General features: G+C 37.8%; 7 protein-coding genes, 2 long non-coding RNA genes and 1 pseudogene across 11 annotated transcripts; 6 read left to right on the top strand and 4 right to left on the bottom strand.

Moving 5' to 3' along the window:
* Window positions 1-146: 146 nt before the first annotated feature.
* On the top strand, window positions 147-1,987 carry AT4G15860 (annotated as a pseudogene; the record flags this gene model as incomplete). Its single annotated transcript has 1 exon — window positions 147-1,987.
* Window positions 1,988-3,579: 1,592 nt separating this feature from the next.
* On the bottom strand, window positions 3,580-7,140 carry RH1 (RNA helicase 1). Its single transcript, NM_117677.7, has 9 exons — window positions 6,767-7,140; window positions 6,093-6,327; window positions 5,750-6,004; window positions 5,515-5,669; window positions 5,207-5,384; window positions 4,912-5,099; window positions 4,607-4,811; window positions 4,174-4,279; window positions 3,580-3,904 (listed from the first exon to the last, which is right to left on the bottom strand). The coding sequence occupies exons 1-9, from the start codon at window positions 6,886-6,888 to the stop codon at window positions 3,780-3,782; spliced, it is 1,569 nt and encodes a 522-aa protein (NP_193320.6). The 5' UTR covers window positions 6,889-7,140; the 3' UTR covers window positions 3,580-3,779.
* Window positions 7,141-7,274: 134 nt separating this feature from the next.
* On the bottom strand, window positions 7,275-11,480 carry AT4G15840 (BTB/POZ domain-containing protein). Of its 2 annotated transcripts, NM_117676.8 has the most exons (12): window positions 11,053-11,480; window positions 10,782-10,965; window positions 10,630-10,698; window positions 10,443-10,541; window positions 10,081-10,160; window positions 9,258-9,987; window positions 8,421-9,058; window positions 8,212-8,296; window positions 8,054-8,105; window positions 7,909-7,958; window positions 7,766-7,813; window positions 7,275-7,638 (listed from the first exon to the last, which is right to left on the bottom strand). In NM_117676.8, exons 1-12 carry the CDS (start codon window positions 11,349-11,351, stop codon window positions 7,462-7,464), a joined length of 2,511 nt encoding a protein of 836 aa, NP_193319.6. In that variant the 5' UTR covers window positions 11,352-11,480; the 3' UTR covers window positions 7,275-7,461. The 2 variants fall into 2 exon arrangements, with proteins under 2 accessions (NP_193319.6, NP_001329172.1); NM_001341076.1 differs by having other exon boundaries at window positions 7,909-8,105; window positions 11,053-11,461.
* A 220-nt stretch (window positions 11,481-11,700) lies between these two features.
* On the top strand, window positions 11,701-13,201 carry AT4G15830 (ARM repeat superfamily protein). Its single transcript, NM_117675.3, has 5 exons — window positions 11,701-11,957; window positions 12,036-12,142; window positions 12,224-12,371; window positions 12,487-12,681; window positions 12,781-13,201. Exons 1-5 carry the CDS (start codon window positions 11,766-11,768, stop codon window positions 13,027-13,029), a joined length of 891 nt encoding a protein of 296 aa, NP_567477.1. The 5' UTR covers window positions 11,701-11,765; the 3' UTR covers window positions 13,030-13,201.
* Window positions 13,126-15,344, bottom strand: AT4G15820 (ABC subfamily C protein; the record flags this gene model as incomplete). Its single annotated transcript, NM_117674.7, has 5 exons — window positions 13,126-13,426; window positions 13,591-13,800; window positions 13,930-14,162; window positions 14,454-15,180; window positions 15,267-15,344. The coding sequence occupies 5 exons, from the start codon at window positions 15,342-15,344 to the stop codon at window positions 13,292-13,294; spliced, it is 1,383 nt and encodes a 460-aa protein (NP_193317.6). The 3' UTR covers window positions 13,126-13,291.
* On the top strand, window positions 14,141-15,333 carry AT4G06340. The gene has a single exon (NR_142001.1). It is a non-coding gene; the product is annotated as an other RNA (long non-coding RNA).
* A 213-nt stretch (window positions 15,345-15,557) lies between the features above and the next one.
* On the top strand, window positions 15,558-19,152 carry AT4G15810 (P-loop containing nucleoside triphosphate hydrolases superfamily protein; the record flags this gene model as incomplete). Its single annotated transcript, NM_117673.6, has 6 exons — window positions 15,558-15,852; window positions 15,965-16,140; window positions 16,219-16,321; window positions 16,455-17,505; window positions 17,592-18,236; window positions 18,501-19,152. Exons 1-6 carry the CDS (start codon window positions 15,723-15,725, stop codon window positions 19,150-19,152), a joined length of 2,757 nt encoding a protein of 918 aa, NP_193316.4. The 5' UTR covers window positions 15,558-15,722.
* A 500-nt stretch (window positions 19,153-19,652) lies between these two features.
* On the top strand, window positions 19,653-21,716 carry HSBP (heat shock factor binding protein). Its single transcript, NM_179061.5, has 5 exons — window positions 19,653-19,977; window positions 20,589-20,642; window positions 20,735-20,758; window positions 20,853-20,895; window positions 21,314-21,716. The coding sequence occupies exons 1-5, from the start codon at window positions 19,975-19,977 to the stop codon at window positions 21,448-21,450; spliced, it is 261 nt and encodes an 86-aa protein (NP_849392.4). The 5' UTR covers window positions 19,653-19,974; the 3' UTR covers window positions 21,451-21,716.
* Window positions 21,717-22,178: 462 nt separating this feature from the next.
* On the top strand, window positions 22,179-22,613 carry AT4G06335. Its single transcript, NR_142000.1, has one exon. It is a non-coding gene; the product is annotated as an other RNA (long non-coding RNA).
* RALFL33 (ralf-like 33) lies at window positions 22,319-23,527 on the bottom strand. The gene has a single exon (NM_117672.2). The coding sequence runs from the start codon at window positions 23,397-23,399 to the stop codon at window positions 23,049-23,051; it is 351 nt and encodes a 116-aa protein (NP_567476.1). The 5' UTR covers window positions 23,400-23,527; the 3' UTR covers window positions 22,319-23,048.
* Window positions 23,528-23,688: the final 161 nt, after the last annotated feature.

Below are 23,688 nucleotides of genomic sequence, written 5' to 3'. Positions count from 1 at the left end.
GTTAATTGAATAACAAAATGTGTGGAGATCTGATGGAAGAATCATGTCTCCAACAATTTAGCGGAATTCACATCATTTGAACCCCACAAATTTGTTCATAACTCTACGAAGTTTTTTTATTTTTTTGAAGTCTTCTAAAACTGCAGTTTTTTCTGATAAATAGAACTCCATCTCGATTACTGAAAAACTTGTCACCAATAGAATTGTTAACTAAGAAAGCTCTGCTTATGATTTCTTACGTTGCTTTGGTTGTTTATGTTATGTTTCTACTTTACAGAAAGATAGACATAAGTCCAGTCAACGTGCAAATGAATGTGTTTTCTTAGGTTATGCATCTGGTTTTAAATCTTGATACTAATATCATTTCAGTCTCTCGTAATGTGGTGTTTCATGAAACTGTCTTTCCATATGATACAATGCATCTGACAGATTCGTGTGATGTTTTCCCTGCATCTATTACACCATTACCTATTCCTGTTGCATTAGATTCATCTGACATACATACTGCGCATCATTCATCACCATCATCTCAAACACATCATACACAAAATCCACCTAGTACATCATTTGGTTCTAGGGAGACTGTTACTACAGATACTGCAGTGATTTCAGTACCTAAGGTCAGACCGAAACACCCTACTAAGGTACCAAGTTACTTATCTGAATTGTCTCATTCAAACTTCTAAGCCTCCATCACCGATAAAAGTCACCACACCATATCCTCTTTCATCTGTTCTCCCTTATACAACACTTAAATCCCCTTTTCAGCAATTTATCTTTTCAATATCTCTTGAAACATAACCCAAAACTTTTAAGCAAGCCATAATATCACTACAATGGACAAAAGCTATGGATGTGGAGCTTGAAGCTATGGAACTTAATAAAACATGGAGTGTGGTTTCTTTGCCTCAAGGTAAGAATGTTGTTAGCTGTAAGTGGGTTTATACTATTAAGTATACTACAGATGGCTCGTAGAAAGATATAAAGCTCGTCTTGTTACTAAAGGCTTTACACAGCATGAAGGAGTCGATTACTTTGATACCTTTTCTCTTGTGGCTAAATTGGCTAGTGTGAAGTTGATTCTTGGTTTAGCAGCAAGGTTTGGATGGAGTTTAACACAGATGGACGTCACTAATGCTTTCTTGCATAGTGATTTAGATGAAGAGATATACATGAGTTTGCCTCAGGGTTATACATCACCGACTGGTTCAAATGTTGAAAGATTTACACATTGCTATGGATTTTCTCCGAAGCTTTTTTGTGACAACAAGTCAGCCCTGAGTATTGCTGGAAATCCTGTTTTTCATGAGATGATCAAACATGTGGAAATAGATTGTCACACAACTCGTGATCAAGTGCAGAATGGGTTTATGAGTGTTCTACATGTATCTTCGGGTAATCAACTTGCAGATGTACTGACCAAGCCCTTGCATCCGGGTCCATTTTATTCGATTCTTGGTCGACTATCTGTTTCAAGCCTCTTCTCACATTTGGTTCCTTTGGCTTGAGGGGGGTGTATTAACCTTATATGAGCATAATTATGATTAAGCTTCCATTTACATGATTCTAGTTATTTACTCATCTTGTGTACTATATATACTGATGTAATGTCACATTAGATGATTAATGAGAAATCACTTTTTATAATTCTAAAGTTTTTACACAAACTTCTTCTCACGCTTTCTTTTCCAACCTCGGCTCCTTCTCTTCCTCTTATTCTTGCTATCATATTCTTCCTTGTTAATAAGCTCAAAATCCTCTGTAGATGCATTTTGTTCCATGCTTTTCTCCTGTGTCAGAGAGTTCAGTGCTTCTTTTGCACCATCAGGGTTGTTGGAGAGGAAGACAGCTTGGGATGGATTGGCTTCCACATGCATGTCTTGTCCCTTGTCAAATGATTCCGATGAAAGGACGTTTTGCTCATGGAGCTGCTAAACAATGTCGTTGTGTATGCTCATTGCCTCGTCCTTCCTTTTCCCACTTCTGATTCTTTCCTCCTTTTCTTTCTTGCGTTCCTCTTTGTCCCTAGTAATAAGATAAAGAGCAATGTCTAGGGAGACCCTCGGTGGAAGAACGACTACTAGGATAGGCTCTAAGATGCCATTTCCCAAGGCGCCCAAACGAGATAATTTTCGATAACCAATCCTCGACATCAACTTAGAACCTATTCCCCTTGTATGTCACTCCCACTTGTCGATCATGTCTCCACCGTTATCTTCTTCTTTATGCCTCTGTGTCAAAAGTAAAAAAATTTGAGTCTTTCATATGCTTTAACCGGAACTAAGTAAGAGTAAGGATCAAATATCTCACCTCCATTCTCTCAGTTCAGAGTGCCAATTGATTTGGTGGTGACTGGGAGCGTATAGACTCAAGTAGCGATATCTTCTTGGTTTTGATTTTGAACTCTGCCTAAGGAAATAAAGAGAAAGTAAGGGTTTTTGATCTTGACTCATAAGAAATAAAGAAAAATTTCTCGATATCTTGATTTTAATTTTGAACTGCGAAAGGAAATAAGAAAGCAATTGGGTGTTTCACAAACGGAACCGAAACTGAGTAAACAAACATATGAACTCTTCAAACCCAAGAAATTTCTTACCACAAGAGATTGAGTGATGAAGATTGGGATTTGGGTTTCGTTTTCTTGGGTTCCAAGGATTCAAAACCAGAGAGGAGATAATGATAGAAAACACCCAAAAAACAAAAAATAGAGATGAGACAATGTTTTTGCCAAAAAAAAAAGAGATGAGACAATGATAGTAAACGGAATCTTAGTGGTGGAGTGTTTCGTCGTCGTTTCTTGATTTTGATCTTCGTAAGAAAAATTAGGAGAAAGGTATGGTTTTATTCTGAGTGAAAGAAAAGGCTCTCGTTTCATACAAAATAATACCGTTGTAAACACAATTTCTTATTTATTTATTTTAAAATTAAGAAACAATGCATAGTTTGAGATATTTACCCATATTGCCACTGGTCCAAGGATTCAGTTAGAGGTAAATTCAAAAAATTATTACAGTATTACCTCTATAAATTAATAATATTGGGACAAAAAATTGATTAATTTAGAAAGGTATTAATTTATCGATAAATTTATAAAATTGTACAAAGTTTGTAAATTCTTACAAAAATTCGATAAAAAATGTAGTTTTTTTCTTTATAATCAATAGTAATTACAAGTAAAAAGCAATGATTAAGTCTAAAAAACAATACAAATTTTTTTGATGTTGTAAAATATTAGAATTGAACACTACAAAGAATTATTAAAAACTGAAAAAAAAAATTATTACAGTCATATTTTACATATAATATTTATAATATATATATTAGTGAATTTATATAATTATTAATTTATACTATTGATGAGACCATATAGTTATATAATATTTTCAAAATTTTTTTTTATCTTATTAATTTATCGATTTGTATCAATTTTTACATTAGTCCTAATTCGGGATTGAATTTTTTTATTAATTGATAAAGGTAAATATATATTTTTTGACGAAGTCTTCTAAATTTTAATTTTTTGACAATTAGTAATAAATACTAATATCCAAAAATCTAAGAAAATAATCTGAGATTATTCTACGAAGTGCAATTGGAAACTAAACATTTATAGCAAAAATAGTTTCAAAATTTTTGTGACGAATTGTGTCAGCGTTATACTGTAGTTTCTCAGTAATACAATGGATTCTTCGCCTCAACGAACAATGTTAAGTCAAGAAATATCCAAACCCAATAACTTGTACTTGACCCGACACACCCGAGGGATCATCACAGGAGAACTATGCTTCTGATCTCGGTTTGTTAAGTTTGGTTTGGGAGTTACCCGTTCTTGAATTATGTCTAAAAGCTTGTCTTCCTTTCTTGGGTGCTTCTGACTCAACCAACTCCTTGAGCTTCTCTAGAGCTGAAATGAGAAATGACTTCATCATCATCATTACCAAAATATAGTTAACAGATTCAATGGCCTCTAATGTCTCCTATGCACTGACAGGGTTCCATAAAACTCTAAATCTACATTTGTAAAGTAATGCTCTAAATCTAAATTCACATGCTCATTAAGAGGTTTAACAACTAAGCAGCAGTGCTGATTCTCAATTCCACATTACTCCCCTATTTTTCATGTCTATCTGCAGAGTGTTTCCTAGAGCTATATACACAAGGCTAGGTACTTACCGGGTGTGTAAGTGGCACGAATGGAATCTAATGAAGTAGGCGGGATCGGATAGATAGGACATGAATCACTCCCAACTTTCTCCAGGAGCTTCGAGAAACGCCTTACCTGAAATTTTTATATATCCGAATGAGCAAATGGAGCTAGAGTCAAGAGCTTCAGTATATAAAAAGTAGCAGAGGATCAGATAGAGGGTGGGTTCCAGCAGTCTTCCTATACATTTATCCTAAGAGATTAATGATTCAGTGAGGTGAGCACAAGATTATGAAACTGAATCTTCTTCCCTGTTTCAGACACAATGCTTTACCTAGTATCTTTTATCTGAGGTACCTCAAGCTTGTGTTTACACATACGTGGACAAGCATATAGAGAACGTGGACAAGCATATAGAGAAAGAATGTTTCTGTGTTTGTGTAGTACATAATATCAGTTTACCTCATGATTACTCAGCAATGTGAAGCAGCGGCCAGCCTGGCCTGCTCTAGCTGTCCGTCCAGCACGATGGATGAAGGTCTTTGCAAATGGTGGCATATCATAATTAATAACATTTGTTACCCCTTTAACATCCATTCCACGTGTTAGAGCATCAGATGCAACAAGAACTTGGATATCACCTTTTCTAAACGCTTTTAGTTCTTTGCTGCAGGCAAATTTTGTTCAATAAATGAGAAGAATTCGTTAGTTCTGAGTTCCAAAGATAGTATACGGTGCTACTAAGTAATGCAAGATTCGAATATTACCTCCGAAGTGATTGGTTAAGACCACCTGAATACTCTTTTGCTTTTATTTTTGGGTCACCAAAAAAGTTGAGTAACTTGCATAGACGACGAGTTGTCTCAACGGAAGATGTGAAAATGATACACTTTTCACCTTCCCATGATTTTAGGAGAGCAACCAAATATACAGGCTTCATTCCGGTTTCGCAAATCTGTTAAAAGACATGGGAAGAAAGTTGTGGAGATAAGCTTTTGTAGATAAATCTTCTGTTAAAGCACAAACTTGATGAAAACCGACACATTAAAGGCACATATATACCAGTCTAAGACATTCCAACTTCTCAGGTAGTCTGTATCGGCTTCCTCCAGTTGTCATGAATAACGGGTGATGCAGGTCAAGCTGAATAAGCTTGCTTGGATCCTGCGTCAATGTAGCTGATAGTACCATTTTCACCAGCCTTGGGTATGGTTTACCCTTGAATCCTCTCTCCACACTTCTGAGATTTTAAAGCAGACATCACATTAGTTCTTTTTAATCAGTTTTGATTACAACGTTTAACATGATCATGTTATTATGTGACTACTATTAGCATACGAAAAGAAATAAGCTAGTAACACGGAACTCACTGTCTACGAACAGTCTGCAGAGAACCAAAAGCGGAAGGAACAAATGGTGTAAATGAAGGAAATAGGCTATCGTCAGATGTCTGAGTCAGTTGCAGAACAGTTGGTAGCCAGGATTGATATGCCTCCCTAAGCAATCTGTCGGTTTCATCAACAACCTGAAACAATTAGCTTCATCGATCAAACGGAAACTAAGAACAAGAAGAACTGAGAAGGCAAATCAGGAAATTCTGCATACAAGGTAACGCAAATGCTCAAGCGTAAAGCCCTTGGTGTTGTTGATATGATCCATCAGCCTTCCTGGTGTTGCTACTAATATGTCCACAGCACTTTCAAGGTTTTGAGAAAGATCATCGGGATCATAGCATATTCCCGCATCAAGTTTAGGTGTCTTGATAAGCTGTGAGATTTCACCAGCTATAGAAGATTGACCCACAGCTGAGCCAACAGATAATCCTACAGCTGGAGCTATTGCATCAAATACATCTTTAACCTAAACTTAGAAATGTGAAAACGGAAGACTTGAGTACAGTACACCATATGCTTGCGATATAGACAAAAAAGCATAAGTGAGAACCTACCTGCAAGGCTAAATCACGTGTTGGCAATACGACTAAAGCACGAAGGCATCTCACAGGACGAGATGCAAGGAGCTGCACAATTGGTAAAGCATAAGAAAGAGTCTTTCCACTTCCTGTTGGAGAGTTAACACAGATGTCTCTTTCAAAACCACCTGGCCCTATAGTTTCATGCCAAACTGCAACTTGCACTGGAAATAGTGAAGATATGCCCATGTTCTCCAATGCCTTCTTCAACCTATCACATCAAAACTTGAAAAATGAGGCATTCATCACGCACCAAGTGATCCAAAACAGTTCTTCTTACTCGTATGAATATTGTAAGTATATGGTAAAATTTTCAAACAAGAAATTGATCTAAGAAGAAGAAGAGCAAGAGACAGAACATCAGTTTAACACTAAGCAAATTTGGAGGTGTTTTACTTCAGTATTAACAGAAGTGTATACTATTTGAGTATCTAATACTCCAATTCGAAAGAGCAAATAATAACTCGAGAAATCTCTAACTGCAACCAAATCAAAATTTAACCTTTAGAAACGAACAACTTTGACATAGTAAGGTCAAAACGCTGTTGTGTTGCCTAGATTTCCCGAAGCCCAAGTTTCAGTCAAAAGTCGTAAACAGAAAGATAATTCAATCAAAACGAAAAACTTTTAAACAGATAAACGATGTTTACTTGGGATTAAGGCAAGGGAGGGTATCGAGAGCGCAGTTTTCGACATTGCTGACGTCAACCGGAGCTCTCATCCATGGAACAACCGAATCCATCTCTGTCTTATCTTCTTTATCTCTCCCCATACCACCAGCTTTAATCGTTTTCTCTCTGACGACGGCGACGAGGACGAGAGGAAGCACAAGTTGTGACGGTGAGTGGTGAGACAAAAGCTTCTCTCCGGCAAGGGTGTACCAATAGGGTTTTACATTTACTTGTTAATTGTTAACCATGAACCGATTGCTTGAACCGGTAGGTTCCGGTTCATTATTATTGATTAAACTACGCCGTTTGTGTTTGGTCTTATTGAGAGTTGTTATGTTTTTGCTATTACCAAGTTACCATTTTGTCGCTGTTCTTTAGTGTTAGAATGTGTTGTATGTTACTTATGTTTGGTACTTTGTAGATGTTGTCGTACCCTGATCTTGGCTCTCCTCCTTGGATTCTCCAATTGTTGGATGATGCAGTTGACTGTTATATAAAAAGACATTCTTATTCTGAAAACTTGATATTTCTCTCAAATAGTTTCTGTGACTCATTTATACAAACACATCCACAGTTTAAGGAAGTAGAATATATACTATTTATTAAGAGGGTTAACTTCAAAATGTGGATTTTGTTGAGTTTTTTTACATACAACTCTCGGGTTTAAGACACCTCTAAACGAGCTGAACAACAGCAGCCACTCTCAGAGCACCGTTCTGGAGAAGTTCCGAGAGCTCATCAAAGAGCAGTGCGGTGCGCCATCCCCACCCTTTGGGAGCTTTAGGCAGAAGAGTTCCTCTCTGTTTAAAGCTCCCAAACAACATCACTTCTCTTTTCGACGGGCAGATAAGCTACAAGAACAATGAAAATGATATAACTTATGAGGAAACCATGACTAGATGCATCAAAACAAGGGCTTAGAAATGGAATCTTATATGAATTTCAACGAGAACTTGCAAATAGATATTTGTAACATACCTGGTAACGTGCAGTCACTTTGTCACGAGGATCTATGTAAACATGGACCTGAATGTGGCAGAAGAGATTGTTATTTCACAAGACATGACAATTTAAGTAGCTCTAAACAGCTCTTTTATAACAATAGACCACAGAAAACTAACCTTCCTTACTGAATCCACTATCTCTGCTTTGCGGCGGTGAAGAAATAATCCTGTAGATATTGATTATCAAAGTTATGTATACTATGACAGACCAATCTAACGTGAGGAAAACATGTGATCTTGTCATTGTGTTAACTCGGGTTACCGATAGTTCGGCGTCCTTGAGGATCTTCATCATTGAAAGCCTGTATGCTAATCTGGATATGGTATTAAAACATCTTATCAAAACCCATATTTCATTCTTAGAAAGCAAGAACAGCTCGAAGAGAAAAGCTTGACGACTTAGTTGTGAGTTTCTGATACCTTCCACAGAGAACCAGCATAGAAGAATTCAGGAGAATGCTCTACATGACCGTTAGCGAGTCTGTGGACATCTTCAAATTCAACTCTGCAGCAATGAAAAAGACACATCTGAGAGGAACTATTTTGCCAAACAGGACAAATCAAGGAGTCACCGCAATTGGAATAAACCAAGAGTGTTGTTTACAAGTAAATAAGGCTGGAAACGTTACCCAAAACGAAAGGGAGGAAAGTGACACAAAGGTGTCTTTGTATCAAGTGATATGGTACAACTTGCGTTCTCCCACTCAGTACCTACTGAAGGTTCCTTTGGTTCTGACATTCCAACAGTAGCTCCACTGCCACGCCCTCCCTCAGTTTGTTCTCCACGAGGATTGTTACCAACACCGCTTGTCCCTTGGCTCAACCCAACAAGAGCTGTCAGCCCATCTTTTGAAATTTCTCCACTCTGATCAATTCTACCTTCAGAACCATCACTAGCAATAGATTGCTGACCATTTCTGTTAATAGGGACACGAGAGTACACAAAAGGAGTAGGAGGCCAAGCAGGTGGTGGTACAAATGTAGCTTCGCATCCAATGCCGGCAAGTCCATCAATATGTTGTCCTCTGACACTGATCCTGACAGGCTTAAAGATGCCTATCCCATCGCCTTGAGAAGATTCCGGCACATATACGTTATCCATGTCTCCCATCATATTGTTCTGCACGTTTTCTTGGCAATAATAATTGTTGAAGGTTGCACCATGTGAAACCCCAAATCCTTGTTTACACGCACATGCAATACTGATAAGGCAACACCTTTTGCATGTGTTGGCAGCAACTTCCTGCACCCTTTGACTGAGAAGCATCTGAAATGTAGTCAAACACATAAACATTATTGCATTTATTAACAATATTATTGCATTTGTAATCTAACATGAAACACTAGACTAGAATTGCTCATGTAAATGCCTTAAGTCAAATGTATCAACGCTAAGCACATCAACCATCCCAACATTTCTACAACTGGCTGAATGAGAAAGCAAAGCAAGTTTAAGGACAACGAACCTGCAACCAGAGGCCATCATTCACGGCTTTACAAGGGAAACCCAACTCTTCAAGTTCTTTTCTTGCGTTCAATAGTATTTCAAAAGACATATTGCAATACAGAAGTGAACCACCTTCAAAAGTGTTGACAAATGCACTGTATTCTTCCTCAGTAAATCCATATTTTCCTTTAACAGAGCCTGTACCCTGTCTTGTCCCCACAACCCGTCCACCCCAGGTTAGAGCAGAAACACCACAGTTACCCCACTCATTGACAACGAAACCATCAGAGGAAGAACCTAAAGTAGGAGAATTTCTAGAGTCTGCTCCTGATAACCAACTATCATTACTCAAATGGTATGCTTCTTCAGAAGGTCCTTCAATTGCCACCACACTGCCTTCTGTCTTATCAACAACACTGGTGCAAGGACGACCAAAATTCGTTTGTGAGTTAGAAGATTGCTGAAACACGAGGTTTGAACCTGAAACACCTCTTTGGAAATCAATAACACCTTCTGTGAGTGGAACAATCACATCATCACTAGCATCTCGTAGGTCGGCTTCTATATCTAAATGACCTAACTTACAGTCCAAACTCCTGAAAGAGAAATCATCCATCACATTTTTCCCCTTTGATATAGCAGAATCCAAAGGAAAGCTTGTCTCTCTCTCAAATCTGGAATCTTGATTGGAATGATCTGAGTTGGAGAGAGCACTATTTGCTATGAAGGCGTACAATGCCAGTTCAAACCTTTTTGACATGGAAAGAAACGGTTTATAGAAATTTCTAGATGCAAATACAGTATGAAACCATAATACAGTTAGAGTATGCAATTCACTATACCGTTTTTCTTCACTAGGCACCCATAGTTCATCAGATGTCAGCAATGCACATAGAGTCTGTGCTGAGAGTTTCGGCAGCATCTGACCATAAAATGTGATAAAATAACTAAATAAGTAGCAATTCAGAACTAGAATACTTTTTTATTCTAACTAAACACTAGGTTGAACACTCTTCGTTTTCATTATCAGATGCTTTCGAGATAGAATGACATATAGGATGGAAGACGTTCAAGACATAGGTAGAACGGCATATTTCTAAAATGGGGATACTTTTGCTTTTTTGACATACACCCAAAAGAAACGAGGCCATCACTAACTACATAAAAATCATAATGTCAGTCTAAAGCATAGACATTATATTACCTCTCTCAGTTCCACGGCACCACTTTGACAGAGATAACCCCAGCAAGCATTCCTTACACGTTCTCCATGAATGCCATAGTCTTGGCTCTCAGCAAATACCTAAGTCACAAGTCGAAGAAGCTCTGTATACTCAAGAATCACGGAGACCAATGAGGCTAAAATAAACACATGACTGAGATTCTCAAACCTGATATGCCAGGAAGTTTGAAGTCCTCAGCTCAGAAATAATAAAATCAGTGCATATCGCACACAAATCCTGTCAGACAAAAGCCACTAGTTATTAGATCAATTGATCCAAAAGAAACTATCTTTTGATGCAATCATAAGAATTAATCATACCTGAAGGTCAAGAAAAGAAGCAGCAGCTAAAACACGAAAGGCATTATCATCATCCAGCTTAGGATGGTACCCATACAGATAAGCTAAAGCAACAGAAATTGCGTCTCCATTAACATTTTTATCATCCACAAGTAAGTTCACAACAGGAGAGCTAGCTTCTTTCCATGGACCTTGCAGCATAGTCCTTAAGCAAAATTGCATAGTTTAAAACAAATTGCAAAACCTGAATATCAAAATCCTCCCACAGAAATTCAATATTCAAAAAATTCACCTGAAGTAGGAGCTGCGAGATAGAATCAAGCGGTGGAGATGGTAACTGGATCCCATAGCTTTAACAACAACGTCAGAAAACGCACCAGAGCCGAAACCTTCGGATTGAATATGATCGCATAAAGAAGTAAGATTACAATCGAGAGAACGAAGCTCCGAGGTACTCTGATCACTTTCAGCATGAGGAAGAACCGGTGGCGATGGTTGAGGAGACGGTGGTGGTGGAACCGTCATTCTCATTTGATGATGATGTTGGTGGTGCGTCACCGTCGTTCTAGAGTTTCGATACTCTTGGTCCATCAAAAATGACGCCGGATTCACAATCAATTTGTTCTAGGGAATAGATTCAATTTCAATTGGGGAAAAGAGAAAAGCCATTGAAGACGGAGAATTAGCTTAGCTCTCACTCGCGTGTGGCGCAAAAGTGATAACTTAGACGCTGTCGTTTCTTAAAAGTTATGAAACGACGTCGTGTGAATTGAACAATAAACCAGATAACCGAATCTAATTCATGTAAACCGAACCGATGCTTGTGACCGTTGGAGCCAAAACCTTACCAACGGTCTTTTGCTTTTTTTCCTCTTGAATTTTTGAATATAAAATGCGAAAAAGGTAACAAAAATTTCTCTTTATATTAAGCTTTTCAACCCCACCATTGATTATTATTCCCCTAACGAATTTCAAATCAAAATCTCTCTCTTTCTCTTATCTCTAATGGCGTTGAGGAACATTGAAAACGCTCTTCCGATCTCACAGGAACGACCTAAGAAGCTGGCCAAACTCTCAAAGCAACCGGAGATTGGTCTAAATGACGAAAACAACCCTGTCGCTGTGGCTGAATCGACCGTCGAATACGTTGCTTCTGAGAATCTCAAACCATTTTCAGATCCTGAATCTTCTGTCCAGGTAATTAAATTTCTCAATTGATTCTGAATTTATGTGTAGTAATTTGTTTTTGATGATTATTGATTCAATCTATCACAGAGATTACTTGAAGAATTAGCATCAAAGGATTGGATTAAAGTATGTGACTCATTGAACAACACAAGGAGATTTGCAATTCATCACTCTTCTCTGTTGCTACCAATTCTGTGAGTATTTTTTATTTTTTGACCAGAATCTGAAATCTTATGGAGTTTCTTGGTGATGATTTTGTTTTTGTCAATTTGTAGAGAAAAGCTTATAGTTGTGATGGTGAAGGCGATGAAGAATCCTAGAAGTGCATTGTGCAAGACTTCGATTATGACTTGTTCTGATATCTTCACTGCTTATGGAGAAAAGTTGCTGGAAGGACCTCATTTGAAATCTATGGACGATCTGGTAAAATTGATTTTTGTTTTTTGTTTTTTCCGGTTAGTTTAGCTTTTTGATTGGCTATGGATTGTTGATTTAATAATAAAGTTTGATTTTGGTATCTTGATGGTGAAAATAACAGCTGTTGCAGTTGCTGATGAAAGCTTCACAAGACAAGAAGTTTGTGTGTGAAGAAGCAGAGAAAGCGCTGAACACGATGGTTAACTCGGTGGCTCGCTTGCCGCTTCTGCGTAAGCTTCAGAGTTATGTCCGTCACAGTAACCCTCGTGTCAGGGCCAAAGCTGCTGTGTCTACTTCCAACTGCGTTTCTAAAATGGTATTTTGAATTCTTCAACAATGATTAAAATGCTCAGAGCAAAGTTATTATTTTCTTGAATTGTGTGATTGATATATTTGTCTCTATGTTTGTTATCAGGAGGTAAATGAAATGGAAGAATTTGGGATGATTCTGCTCGCACAAATGGCTGCGGATCAGTTGAGTGACAAGTTGCCAGAGGCAAGGGAAGCTGCAAGGAGTATGGTGAACTCGCTTTTCGAGAAATTTACATGGAATGAAGAAGAAGACGAAGAAGGAAGCAAGCAAGAAGCTTGGAAGAAGTTTTGTGAGAAGAATGTAACAGGGCTTAATGCACAAGCCATGATCAAGATCGTTGCATCTCAATAAAATTCTGAAGATGAAAATGTTGTTCTCTCTGATTCATGTAAAATACGTTTTTACATGATATAAACAATCTTTTTTATTTCTAGTGGATCTGTCCTCTCAATTCCAATGCTACTACCATAATACAACAGAAGCTCAGTGGTTCTTTAAGCTTCATGAAAAATTGTTGTTGTGGAACCATTGTTCTTACTGCCCCTGTCATCTCCACATTGATCATCTCTGGGCTCTCTAGTTTTTTCAGTCCGAAGTAATGTTGTTACTTTTTTCATCTTCGTTCTTGAATCAGAGTTCGCAAAGCTCTTTCAACGTCTTCAAATGGTTGTCCAGCATACAACGTAAGCTGCCTCTTCCTCACAACTATCACATTCTTGCCACCAGAACTAACTTCATCATAAAGATCCTATAAATAAAAATACGATCTCACTGCTCTTAGAATTCAGTATACTCTCAGATCATGAAGAGAAATTAAGGGTTTAAGGAACAAAATTCTCCTAAACAAGTAAACTTCACAGATACAGACATTAATAAAGAAGAATCAAGTTGGTAAAGAAATGAACTATCTACCTTGGTTGTTACGGGAGCTATATCGGCACTGAAATCATCCAAGTCTTCAAAAACTGATTCAAGCAGATAAGAGAAGTTTCTAGCATCACTTTGATCTTCAAATGCAATCATATGTGAAACTTGACCCTCATTTTGTTCCATAGATTCGGTCCTCAAGGTAAAATATCCCTCAGATATGTCTTGATCGATATTACTCCGCATGAGAATTCTCTGAAGAAAAGAGAAAACGGTAAGTGTCTGGCTCATAATATTTTGTGATAGTTCGTTCTTGATTGTGAATTAATAATTGGATCTGGCAAAGAAAGCTTTTTAACCAAAAATCCAATATTATTTACCTACCAGCACATAGGGAAGCTTGAGCCACCACAATTTATTCTCTTTCTCAGATTGTTTCTCCTTTGCTCTTCTCAATGGTTTTCCTTTCCTGACGTCTCCATGTTTCTCTGACAATGAAGTGCTACCAAATCCAGAACCAGCTTTCATATTTGGTGTTCCGCCCACTCGATTTCCAGATTTTCTTGACTTCTTAACTTCGTTTGATGGTCGTCTTTGCTCAGATTCCTGAGCAGCACCTAAAATTTTAAGATAAGCTGAAGATTGCAAAATATTTCCTCTTCAAGACTAGTTAGCATATTCCATATAGTTATACTACACAAGCTCAACTTTGCATGCACTTCAAGTCAAAAATAGCTACACGTTCTTTCCAGTCTACTAAATCTCATATTCATCGCTAGACAATCCAATATCTATTCGGTACATCCCTAACAGCACTATTTGTTCTTCCATATTATCACAACTCATCAATGTACTTAAACAAGACGTTGTTGCAGGATTATGCACTTATTCTAAAACCTACCAGAAACCATCTCGGAATACTGACTCTTGTAGTTGTTCTTCAGGATTCTTCTCACCGTCTCGTGATTCACTAGCACTTCCATTTTTCCCTGTCTTCTCAGTCCCAGACATAATCTCATCACTTCCTTTACTTCCACCAAAGCCTTTTACATTACCCATCGGAGGCTTCTCAGCTTTAAACTTGTACTTCTTCTCAAACATCAAACTTTTCTCATCATTTCCAGATTCATCCAACGGTTCTACGCGCAATCCCGCCAAACCTTTCCTCTGTGAATTCAACCGTTTCTCCATGTTAGACAATCTTGCTTCTATCTCTTTCTCAATATCAATCCCAGTTTCATCATCTTCTTCTTGCTTACCCTCACTTTTACGTGCTTCACGTGCCATCATTCTGATCTCTGCAATCTTCTCATTCATTTCAACATCCTCTAGCAAAACCAAATTGTTACCCTCACTATCACTTGAAACTTCCGGCGTTTTCTCGGATTTCGTTGAGTCTCCCAGAAACAAAACAGCACAAACAGTTTGAAAAGCGAATATTCCGATCAACCACAATCCATACTTCGCTACTAACTTCGGAGAGATCTTAGTTGATATACCATTTACCTCATTTGACACAACCGAGCTACTTAAGACCTGAATCTCCTCTACATCAGAAACTACGTCGCTTGAAGGATCATTTTCCGGCGTTTCGATTCCGATTATGACTGTCTCTTGAGCTTTGGATTTAGGGTTCTAAGGATTTTGGGTCGCAGGTAATTTTCCTTTTGATGACTTCGACAGAACGGAATCGAAGCCGAAGAACACCGGATAACTTTTACAGAAACTCTCCTTCCGGTGGAGTACGACGGAAGGAAACTCGAAGGAGATAAAAAGACGGCGCATCGGAAAACTGCCATGGCTACGGCGGGGATGGTCAGCCACTGAGACTGAGAGTTTCTTATTAGCCACATTGAAAAAAAAAAAAAAAAAAAAATAGTAATAACAAATAAGCCCCAAACATTTTAAAATATTCGTATATTCCTCTTTCAAATTTGAAAGTTTCAATATTGACCCCAAAAGTGAATGATTATGCAAAATCTTTAATTTTGTCTTGAGCCGCCTGTTATGTAGCATCATCGCTCTCACTCTTCTCTGTGGTTGTTTCGTCTTCCACACTATCACTTCCATAGCCACAAAAGCTTCACATAAATCCTAATTAAACCCTAAAAATACTGTTAAAGACAAACAGAAAACTACAAAATACATCTTTTGTATATTTGGAAGCTTTTGGTTTTATGGAATCGGAGAAGCCTGGGATTGTTTCAATTCTCGCTGCAGCAACGGTCGATTCGGAGAAACCTCGCGTTTCAATTTCTGCGGTGAGAGCGATTGCGGCGGCAAGAGCTGATTCGTTTCTTCTCACGCGTACTCTCTCTGGGTTCGTTTTCATCTGCTGGTTCTGTTCCAATTCGTGCACCTGTTACAATTGATGAGGATGATGATGATACTGGTACTGTAACTGATGAACATAACTCAGCAAGTAGTGAAGCTAGTAGTTATAGTAATGGACTTGATTTTGAGACTGATGAAGATGAGACTGTGTTAGAGGATGTGGTTTTGGATGGGGTTAGGGTAGATAGGCTACTAGGGGAAGAGTTAGGTGGAGATGGAAGTGAATTTCAGGTGGGAGTGGGATTTATAGACCATTTGCAGGTGATGTTGACGAGGAAACGTCGGTGAATTACTCGTCTTTGGGAGGAAGATGGTGAGAACAGTGATGAGGTTTGCGAGAGTGAAGTTAGTGGAGATGAAAGAGGTAGTATGAAAGCAAAAGTAGTCATTCCTCGGGCTGTTTTGTCTTTGGATGATGATGAGTTTGATGAAATTTTGGGTAGTATGATGAAGAGGCTGTGCTGTTGGGTGTAACTAAGGCTCCAGGTGATGAAGAAGCTGAAGTTGAAGATAGAGGGTCGCAGTTTGGAGATAAGGGAGTGGTTATGAACCAGAGTGTTCGGATTCTTTTATAGGTGATGTTGATTCTGAAGAGGTGAGAATGAACTATTCAGATAAATTAGATGATGGTTTGATGTCCTTTGGGAATATTGAAGAATCAAGTCTCGGTGTTCCACCAGAAGGTTCTAGTGATTTTATGGCAGAAAATGAAGGGAACTCTAGTGAGGCGAGTATAGAATTGGGTCAAAATTTCAAGCAACTCATCGAGAAAGGGGATAGTAAAAGTACCATCAACAAGGAGGATAGTGGTGGTAGCATTCATGAATTTGACGCATTGATGAAGCCAAGTGATGTAGAAAGAGTAGAAGATAGTGCAGTTGAATTAGCAAAAATGGGAATGAATGATAAACCAGAATACGCAGGTTCTAATATAGGTGAACTTGTATCCATAGAGGAAGTTATGGTACAAGAGAAATCTTCTGACAATGTGTTAGTGTCTTTTGAGAGTAGTCTTGGTGTTATGACAGGTGAATGCAAGGAGTTTCTGGTGGAAAGTGAAGGAAACGCTGTTGATGAGGATAAAGGATTAGATGAAACTGTAAGCAGCCTTGTCGAACAAGGGGTGGGTCAAGCTAGTACCAGCAAGGAGAGCAATAACAGAACTGATGTTGGTAGTGTCTGTGATGCAGATGAATTGATAATTCCACGTGACGAGTCTATTGGATCAGAAAGCAGAGACTCAGGGGATAAAGACGCTGGAAATATGATAGGCAAGGCAGAAGAACACTGTGAAAATGATCGTGGTGCTGTTAGCGAATTAGAAAAACTTGAGTGCGCGGATGAACCTGAAATTGGTATGAGTTCTGAAAGTTTTCAGTTAACTCCAACTTCAGATTCTGAAATGATAATGAACCTTGAGGTCGCTGGAGGAATAGATGTCGTTGTAATTGGTTGTGGTTCTTCCGATCAAAAAGCTGAAGAAGAATCTGAAAATGAAGGAAATCAAGAATCAGACGATACTGATAGGAAGTTGTCACTTCCTGATGAAGATAGAGCATCAAGTTTAATAAGTTCCTTTGAAACAGCCAATGAGACTGTGGAAGATGGGAATCAATTAATAAGCAGGTCAATTTTCAGTCTGATAGCGAAGCAAACCAAATCTCAGTGGGCATAGAAGAAACCAGTTTGCTTTCGGTTAAAGACATTGAGAGGACCATGCCTGAAAACTCTTCCGTAATTGCTTATGATATAATGGAAAATGAGACGATGGCACGGCTGATTCATAATCACACTTTTATGGAGCTTGACGAGTACGAAGGAACAGGTGATACAAGTGAGAAACTCACTGGATCCAGTTTCCAGAATTCTTCAGAACTATTATCCTCTAATCATTCTGTGGAGCTGATAAGTGAGAGAGTGAAGGAAAGAGTTGAGAAGACTCAGCTCTTGAAGGAAAAGCTCCAGAGGATTATAAGAAGAACATGTCTTAGCCGTGAAAATTCAACTGTTACTAAAGTTGCGTCTAAGATGAGCCTAGCTGGTGGAGAACATCCAACGTCCTTAGGGCTTGATCACATGTTTGACGGAACAAAGATAGTGCTGCCTGAACAAGAGTTTCCAGCTGATCTAGACTTCTCCATTAACGTCCTTGTTATCGGGAAAACTGGGGTGGGAAAAAGTGCAACGGTTAATTCTATTTTTGGGGAGACTAAATCTGCTGTTGGTGCATTTGGAGTTACCACTAACTCTGCAAATTATGTTGTTGGGAATGTAGGAGGAATCCAGATAAGTATACTTGATACGCCAGGACTCTTGTCCTCTGCAACTGAGGAACAGTTTAATCAGGAAGTCCTTATGTCAATAAAGAAAAGCATGAGAAAGTTCCCAGTTGATATCACCTCTATATTGACCGTCTAGATGACACTCCAGACATCCGTTTACTTAAAATCATCACCAGTTCCCTGGGCTCGTCAATATGGAAAAATGCTATCGTGGTTCTAACTCATGCAGCTTCCGATGTTGTAGATTCTTTAAGCTACAAGGAGTTTATTTCTCAGAGATCTTCTCTTATGCATCAATCAATCAGACAAGCAGTTCCAGAGTTAAGCTGTATAGACCAGAGCAAGATGCCTAGGAATTGTTCTGGCAGAGAACAACATGAGCTTCTTCTCCGCAAACAAAAGCAGCGAATCTACATGTTCGGATTGGAGATTGAACTTGCTGATCTTATGTTGCTCAGTTAAGATCCGGTCTAAAGCCGGTTCTTTGCAAAAGCAGAATACCGATGTAGAAAAGGCCGGTGTCTTTGGCTCCCAGCTTAGCTCTTTCACTCTATTCTGTTCCTTGTGGAATGTGTTACTTAACTCAGGGCACACTTCTCATTCACATGATGATTTGGAGGAGAAGAAAAGGAAATTACTGGATTCTTACCCTGAAATTATATGGGACGAACAGAGTCAAGAATGTCTCGAGCAAGAAACACTTCTCGTGGAGAATCAAGAATCAGAAGACGTGGAGAGACAACATGAAAAAGGAACTGTACTTGGTCGTGTAAGAACCAGAAGAGGAAGACTTGGATTCCAAGCAACAAAAAGGTTCGGTATCTATCTAGATACATCTGATGTGCACGCAGGGTTTTCCATTGGAAGCCGAGACTGTAGAAGAAATGTACAAGAAGAAGGGAAGATCTTGGTGAGGATGAGAGGCTCCATGTCTGTTTTAGGTTTGGTTCCTATGTTGATATCCGTATTCACTTCTGGAAAAGATATTTAAAATTGGAATTTGCTCTTGTTGTAGAAGTTGTAACATATCAGATGTGATCGTCGTGTCTTTTGTATTCCATTGATAATACACGAAAATTAACTATATCAAATACCAATGGTGTGAGGATAAGCAACATTTCACTTGTCTCCTGATTGTCTTGTGGTCAGGTTTGTTACTTCTTCCTCTATTGGGTTGTGGAGGATTAGAATCTCTCACATGGAGATAAGATGCTTATGTATGTCTTTTGGTTGTAATCATATAATTATATAAATCATGTGTTTCATTTCTCTTGTAAAATCATGATAGTGTTCAACAACCTCGTTAATATATCTATTGATGGTAAGAAACAAATAGGCTGTTCCAAATCTACATACTTCAGTCATCAATGTGTCAGGGTTTATGCCATTAGTGAGATAAGTCGTTATACAACACAATTCGAATTGGTCTGCCTTTAATCATCAAGAGGAACAAAAAGTTAAGCCAAATTTACAAATAAGATGATTACAAATAAATGTTTGCAGATTTGAACATCCACAATAATGATTTGAATCATCCTAAGATCTAGATCTCAATACCAAACGTACATAAAAATATTTGAAATTTGAATCACACACACATGATCCCACCCAATCGAATCATAACGATAGAAACTAAAGTAAAGAGGGGGCATTTTGGACATTGTATACCTATAAGGTTGGGGTTAACAGTAACAGCGTTTCTCTTCTCGTTTTATAAACATCGCATCACTCTTCTCCTCCGTCGTCTCTCATCGCTTTTCGCTGAAATCAAAATTTCTCCAGTTTTCCGATCACTCGCAAGAAAACCCTAAAAATGGTAAATATCCGCCTCCTAATATCATTGCGCTTTTTCGATTTTGCGTTTTCGTTCACGAAACCTAGGCTCGTTTATTCGGATTTGTCGATTGCATTTAAGGATATATCTTCGGATTAGGTTTTTTTACGGTTTAGTGGGAATCTCGCATGATATTCTTATGGTTGTTCTGTTATTGTAGATCAATTATCGAAATGTTGAGTTTATAGTGAAATCTGGACGATTTAGAGCATCTTTTGCTGGGTTACAATAAGATTTTGCATTTGCTCGATTTTCTGTTTTCATCTGTGGATTTTGAACTTGTGAATTCGGCTTTTCAAGAACTCTAGTATCGTGAAGTCCAGGATCTGATGGGGAGATTCAGTATAAGTTAACTTTTTCGTCCTTTTTCTTACTTAGAAATGTTCATGTATCGAGTTTGCTGTGTGTAATGCTAGTAGTACTAAGAAAGTTCAGATAGAAATATTCTCAATGGGCAATAGTTCATGCTTGTTTCTTTCCTTGTAACAATTTTTTTTCGTTAGTATAAAGCTTCAATTTCTTGTCCTGATGATTGTTATATTTACTGTGTCTTTGAGTTTCTTCTTACAGTTTTTTTTTTCTTTTGCTGACAGGATGGTCATGATTCTGAGGATACTAAGCAGAGCACTGCTGATATGACTGCTTTTGTGAGTATTCTCGTTCTCTTTGTTTGGTATTTTTGTGACTTTGAGACAATTTCACTTGGTTTATCACTGAATCCTTGAATTTTTATATGCAGGTCCAAAATCTTCTCCAGCAGATGGTAGGTTTTTCAGCTTTTATGTCTTCGTAGGCCTTGGAATTATACCTTCAATAGGTAGATTTTGATTAAATTTGGTCACATTTGTGTGTTTCAGCAAACCAGGTTCCAGACAATGTCGGACTCCATCATCACAAAGAATATCCTTATATCAATCTGTGGTTTTACTTGAGTGTTGCTTGAAGTAGAATATATGAAATGTTTCCCTCCTAGAACCAGTAATGATGATTGATTATTTGTGTCTTCAAGGAAAGAAGTTTAGTACTAGGTATTGAGAATTATCATTAGAATCTGTCTATTTTTCTGATTAAAGTATTTCTTGAGAGTCTAAATGTCTATTCTATGGGTAGTAGCACATGGTTCTATGGTATTTTCTCTTGTTAAGTTGCTATTATATGCATGCTTGTTCTTCTGCTCGCTATATATTCTAAACAAAAGCAACTTTATCACCATGAACTGATACAAGTTTGTAATCTGTGGTAACTCTTTGATCAGCAATCTTGTGTTCATGACATTGGTTTTGATCTCCTTGACTTTGATTTTGATTTGATGGTTCACTTGATGACATGGGAGGCAGAATCAATGAGCTGGAGCAAAGCATCAATGATCTAAGAGCCGAGATGGGAGTAGAAGGCACTCCTCCTCCAGCCTCCAAATCAGGCGATGAACCCAAAACACCGGCTAGTTCCTCTTAAAAAGGAATGTGGTGTTCATTGACATGTCCGAAGGAAAAAGAAAAACTATGAAATATGTTAAGAGCAGGCAGTATTACTTTTAAAATTCCTGTTTTAAGAAACGAGTTTGTTGTTTATTAAAGTTCATCAAATAGATTGATGATGTGGTGCATTACATTATTCTCCACCTATGAATTGCATTTCTATTTTGGTCTTGAGAGAACTAAGAAGTCTTCTTATGCTCCTATAATTCATATTACTGTCGATACTTAAACGCAACTTATCAGGGGGAATAGACAAACCAAGTTCATTGTTCCATTTTTGGGTTTGATTCCGGTTTTATTTTTTCAGATTTTGAATTTAGAAAAGGTTAAAGTATAGGAGCCATAGTTAGACTGATCGATTTATCAAAATCGAATCTCATAGCTGTATTAGGCTTTGATTATTTCGCATTTGTGTTTACATGAAAAAGGTCGGTAGAAATTTTTTAACAGTCTATTTTTGCCCAATGTGAATATATTTTCAAAGAGGATATGTTTAGCCTGCGTTTACAACTAAAAACAAAAGTTGTTTAAAATGTTGAAAATTGCAAGGTTTCAAAGAAACACACTAGATAGAAAAGTAGTCACAAGACTATCATTATCGAATAAATCAATAAACAACTGGTGATGAGTTGGTTTATGCTTGTCATGAGGTATGAGTTTGCGGTCCAAAACCCCTTTTCTCCAAAACTTTGGTTTTTATTTCTCTGTGACAAAGCCCCTTGAGGACCCCGGAGGAGCAAATAAAGTGTATCTTCGAATATCAATGCTTTGTTATTTTGTTTTGACTATTTTTTCTCCAAATCAGCCTCCCTCTAATTATGGGGAGTAAATTTAGTGTCTTCCCCCTATTTTCTTTTCTCATCATCTTTACATTGTGTAACGTTTTCTTCTCTTTTGAGTTTTGACAATTTTTCTCCTCCAAGTGGCTCCATGACTCAGATTCTTTTGACATATTGCTGATAGACTTTAATGTAATTTGTATTAGTTTTAAATAAATGAATCGAATACATAAGATTATAAGAAGAAGAAAAAAACGTAATAAATACGCCACGTGTGTGTGGTTTCTGGCGAAAGTATTTGCCATGTGAAGCTGCCCCTTTAGTTGGCCCCAACCAAATACCAATTATTGCCTCTTCTCTTATTTTCCCACTTCTCCACATTTAATACTATTTCTCTTAATACACTATCTCATTATTCAACCCGATAAAATAAGGAAAATACCAAATTTGATTTCTTCCCCAATCATACAAATATTTCCCTTCATACAAAAAAAAATGAAACAACTACAATTTTAATATCCATATAAATTCCAATATGAACACCTGGTTTTTTCTTCAGCACATGCAAAAAGCACCCATACATAACATTTGATATATTAATCAGAAATGTATAATACATCTATATATATTTCTGTTCATATATCAAACTTATATTGAGACTGTATGAAACTATATTGCAATGCAAAGTATAAACATAGTAAACACCAATCAAAACAAATAATAATCTGAAAAATTGTATAAAAATCAAAACAAAAGAATTTGAGAGTAAAAATTTTAAAGTACATAGAGAAAGAGATTATCGCCTGCAACGAGTAATAGCGCTACAGCCACGAGAGTAAGGATTAGCCTGAGCTCCACGTCGGCAATTGTAGTAAGATGCGCCGCGTCGTGAGCAAGGAACTGTGTTTCTCCTCAGCGCACCGTAGCTTATATACTTCGTTGTTGCTAAAATACGCCTGTTGATCTCAGAGTCCATCTCGAACTCTTCCTCCGCCGTGGATAAGGAGCACTCGGCGATGGTACCGTTGCATTTCGACTCGATCGGTACGAAATCGCCGGAGGATTGGGAGGTTACGGCGGCGAATAAGAAGTGGACGGTGAGAATTGCGATGATTATCGCAACGGGTTTTGTGGAGAGTCCTCTCATTGTTTCTTTCTTCTTCTTTCTCTGAGGTTTTTTTTTTTGGAGGTTTCAAAAGTTTTATTGAAGAAAGAGAAAGAAATGGTTTAAAAGAGAATGAGTTATTGAAATTGCCACTAGGATTTATATTATTTACGATTTATGCCACTTGACACTAAAAGTTGTTTAACGCGCTTTTCCCACTAAAGTCTAAATTTTCGTTTTTGACTTTTTATTTTTTATTAAATTAGGATAAGAGATGAATGACAATATTATATGTGACGCATTTTACTTGAATATGCTACCAACTAAATGA

The sequence above is a fragment of the Arabidopsis thaliana genome, chromosome 4 (genome assembly GCF_000001735.4).
Source record: "Arabidopsis thaliana chromosome 4, partial sequence".
Classification (NCBI taxonomy): Eukaryota; Viridiplantae; Streptophyta; class Magnoliopsida; order Brassicales; family Brassicaceae; genus Arabidopsis; species Arabidopsis thaliana.
The sequence above is the reverse complement of the archived record's forward strand: the minus strand, read 5'-3'. Positions and strand labels throughout refer to the sequence as shown.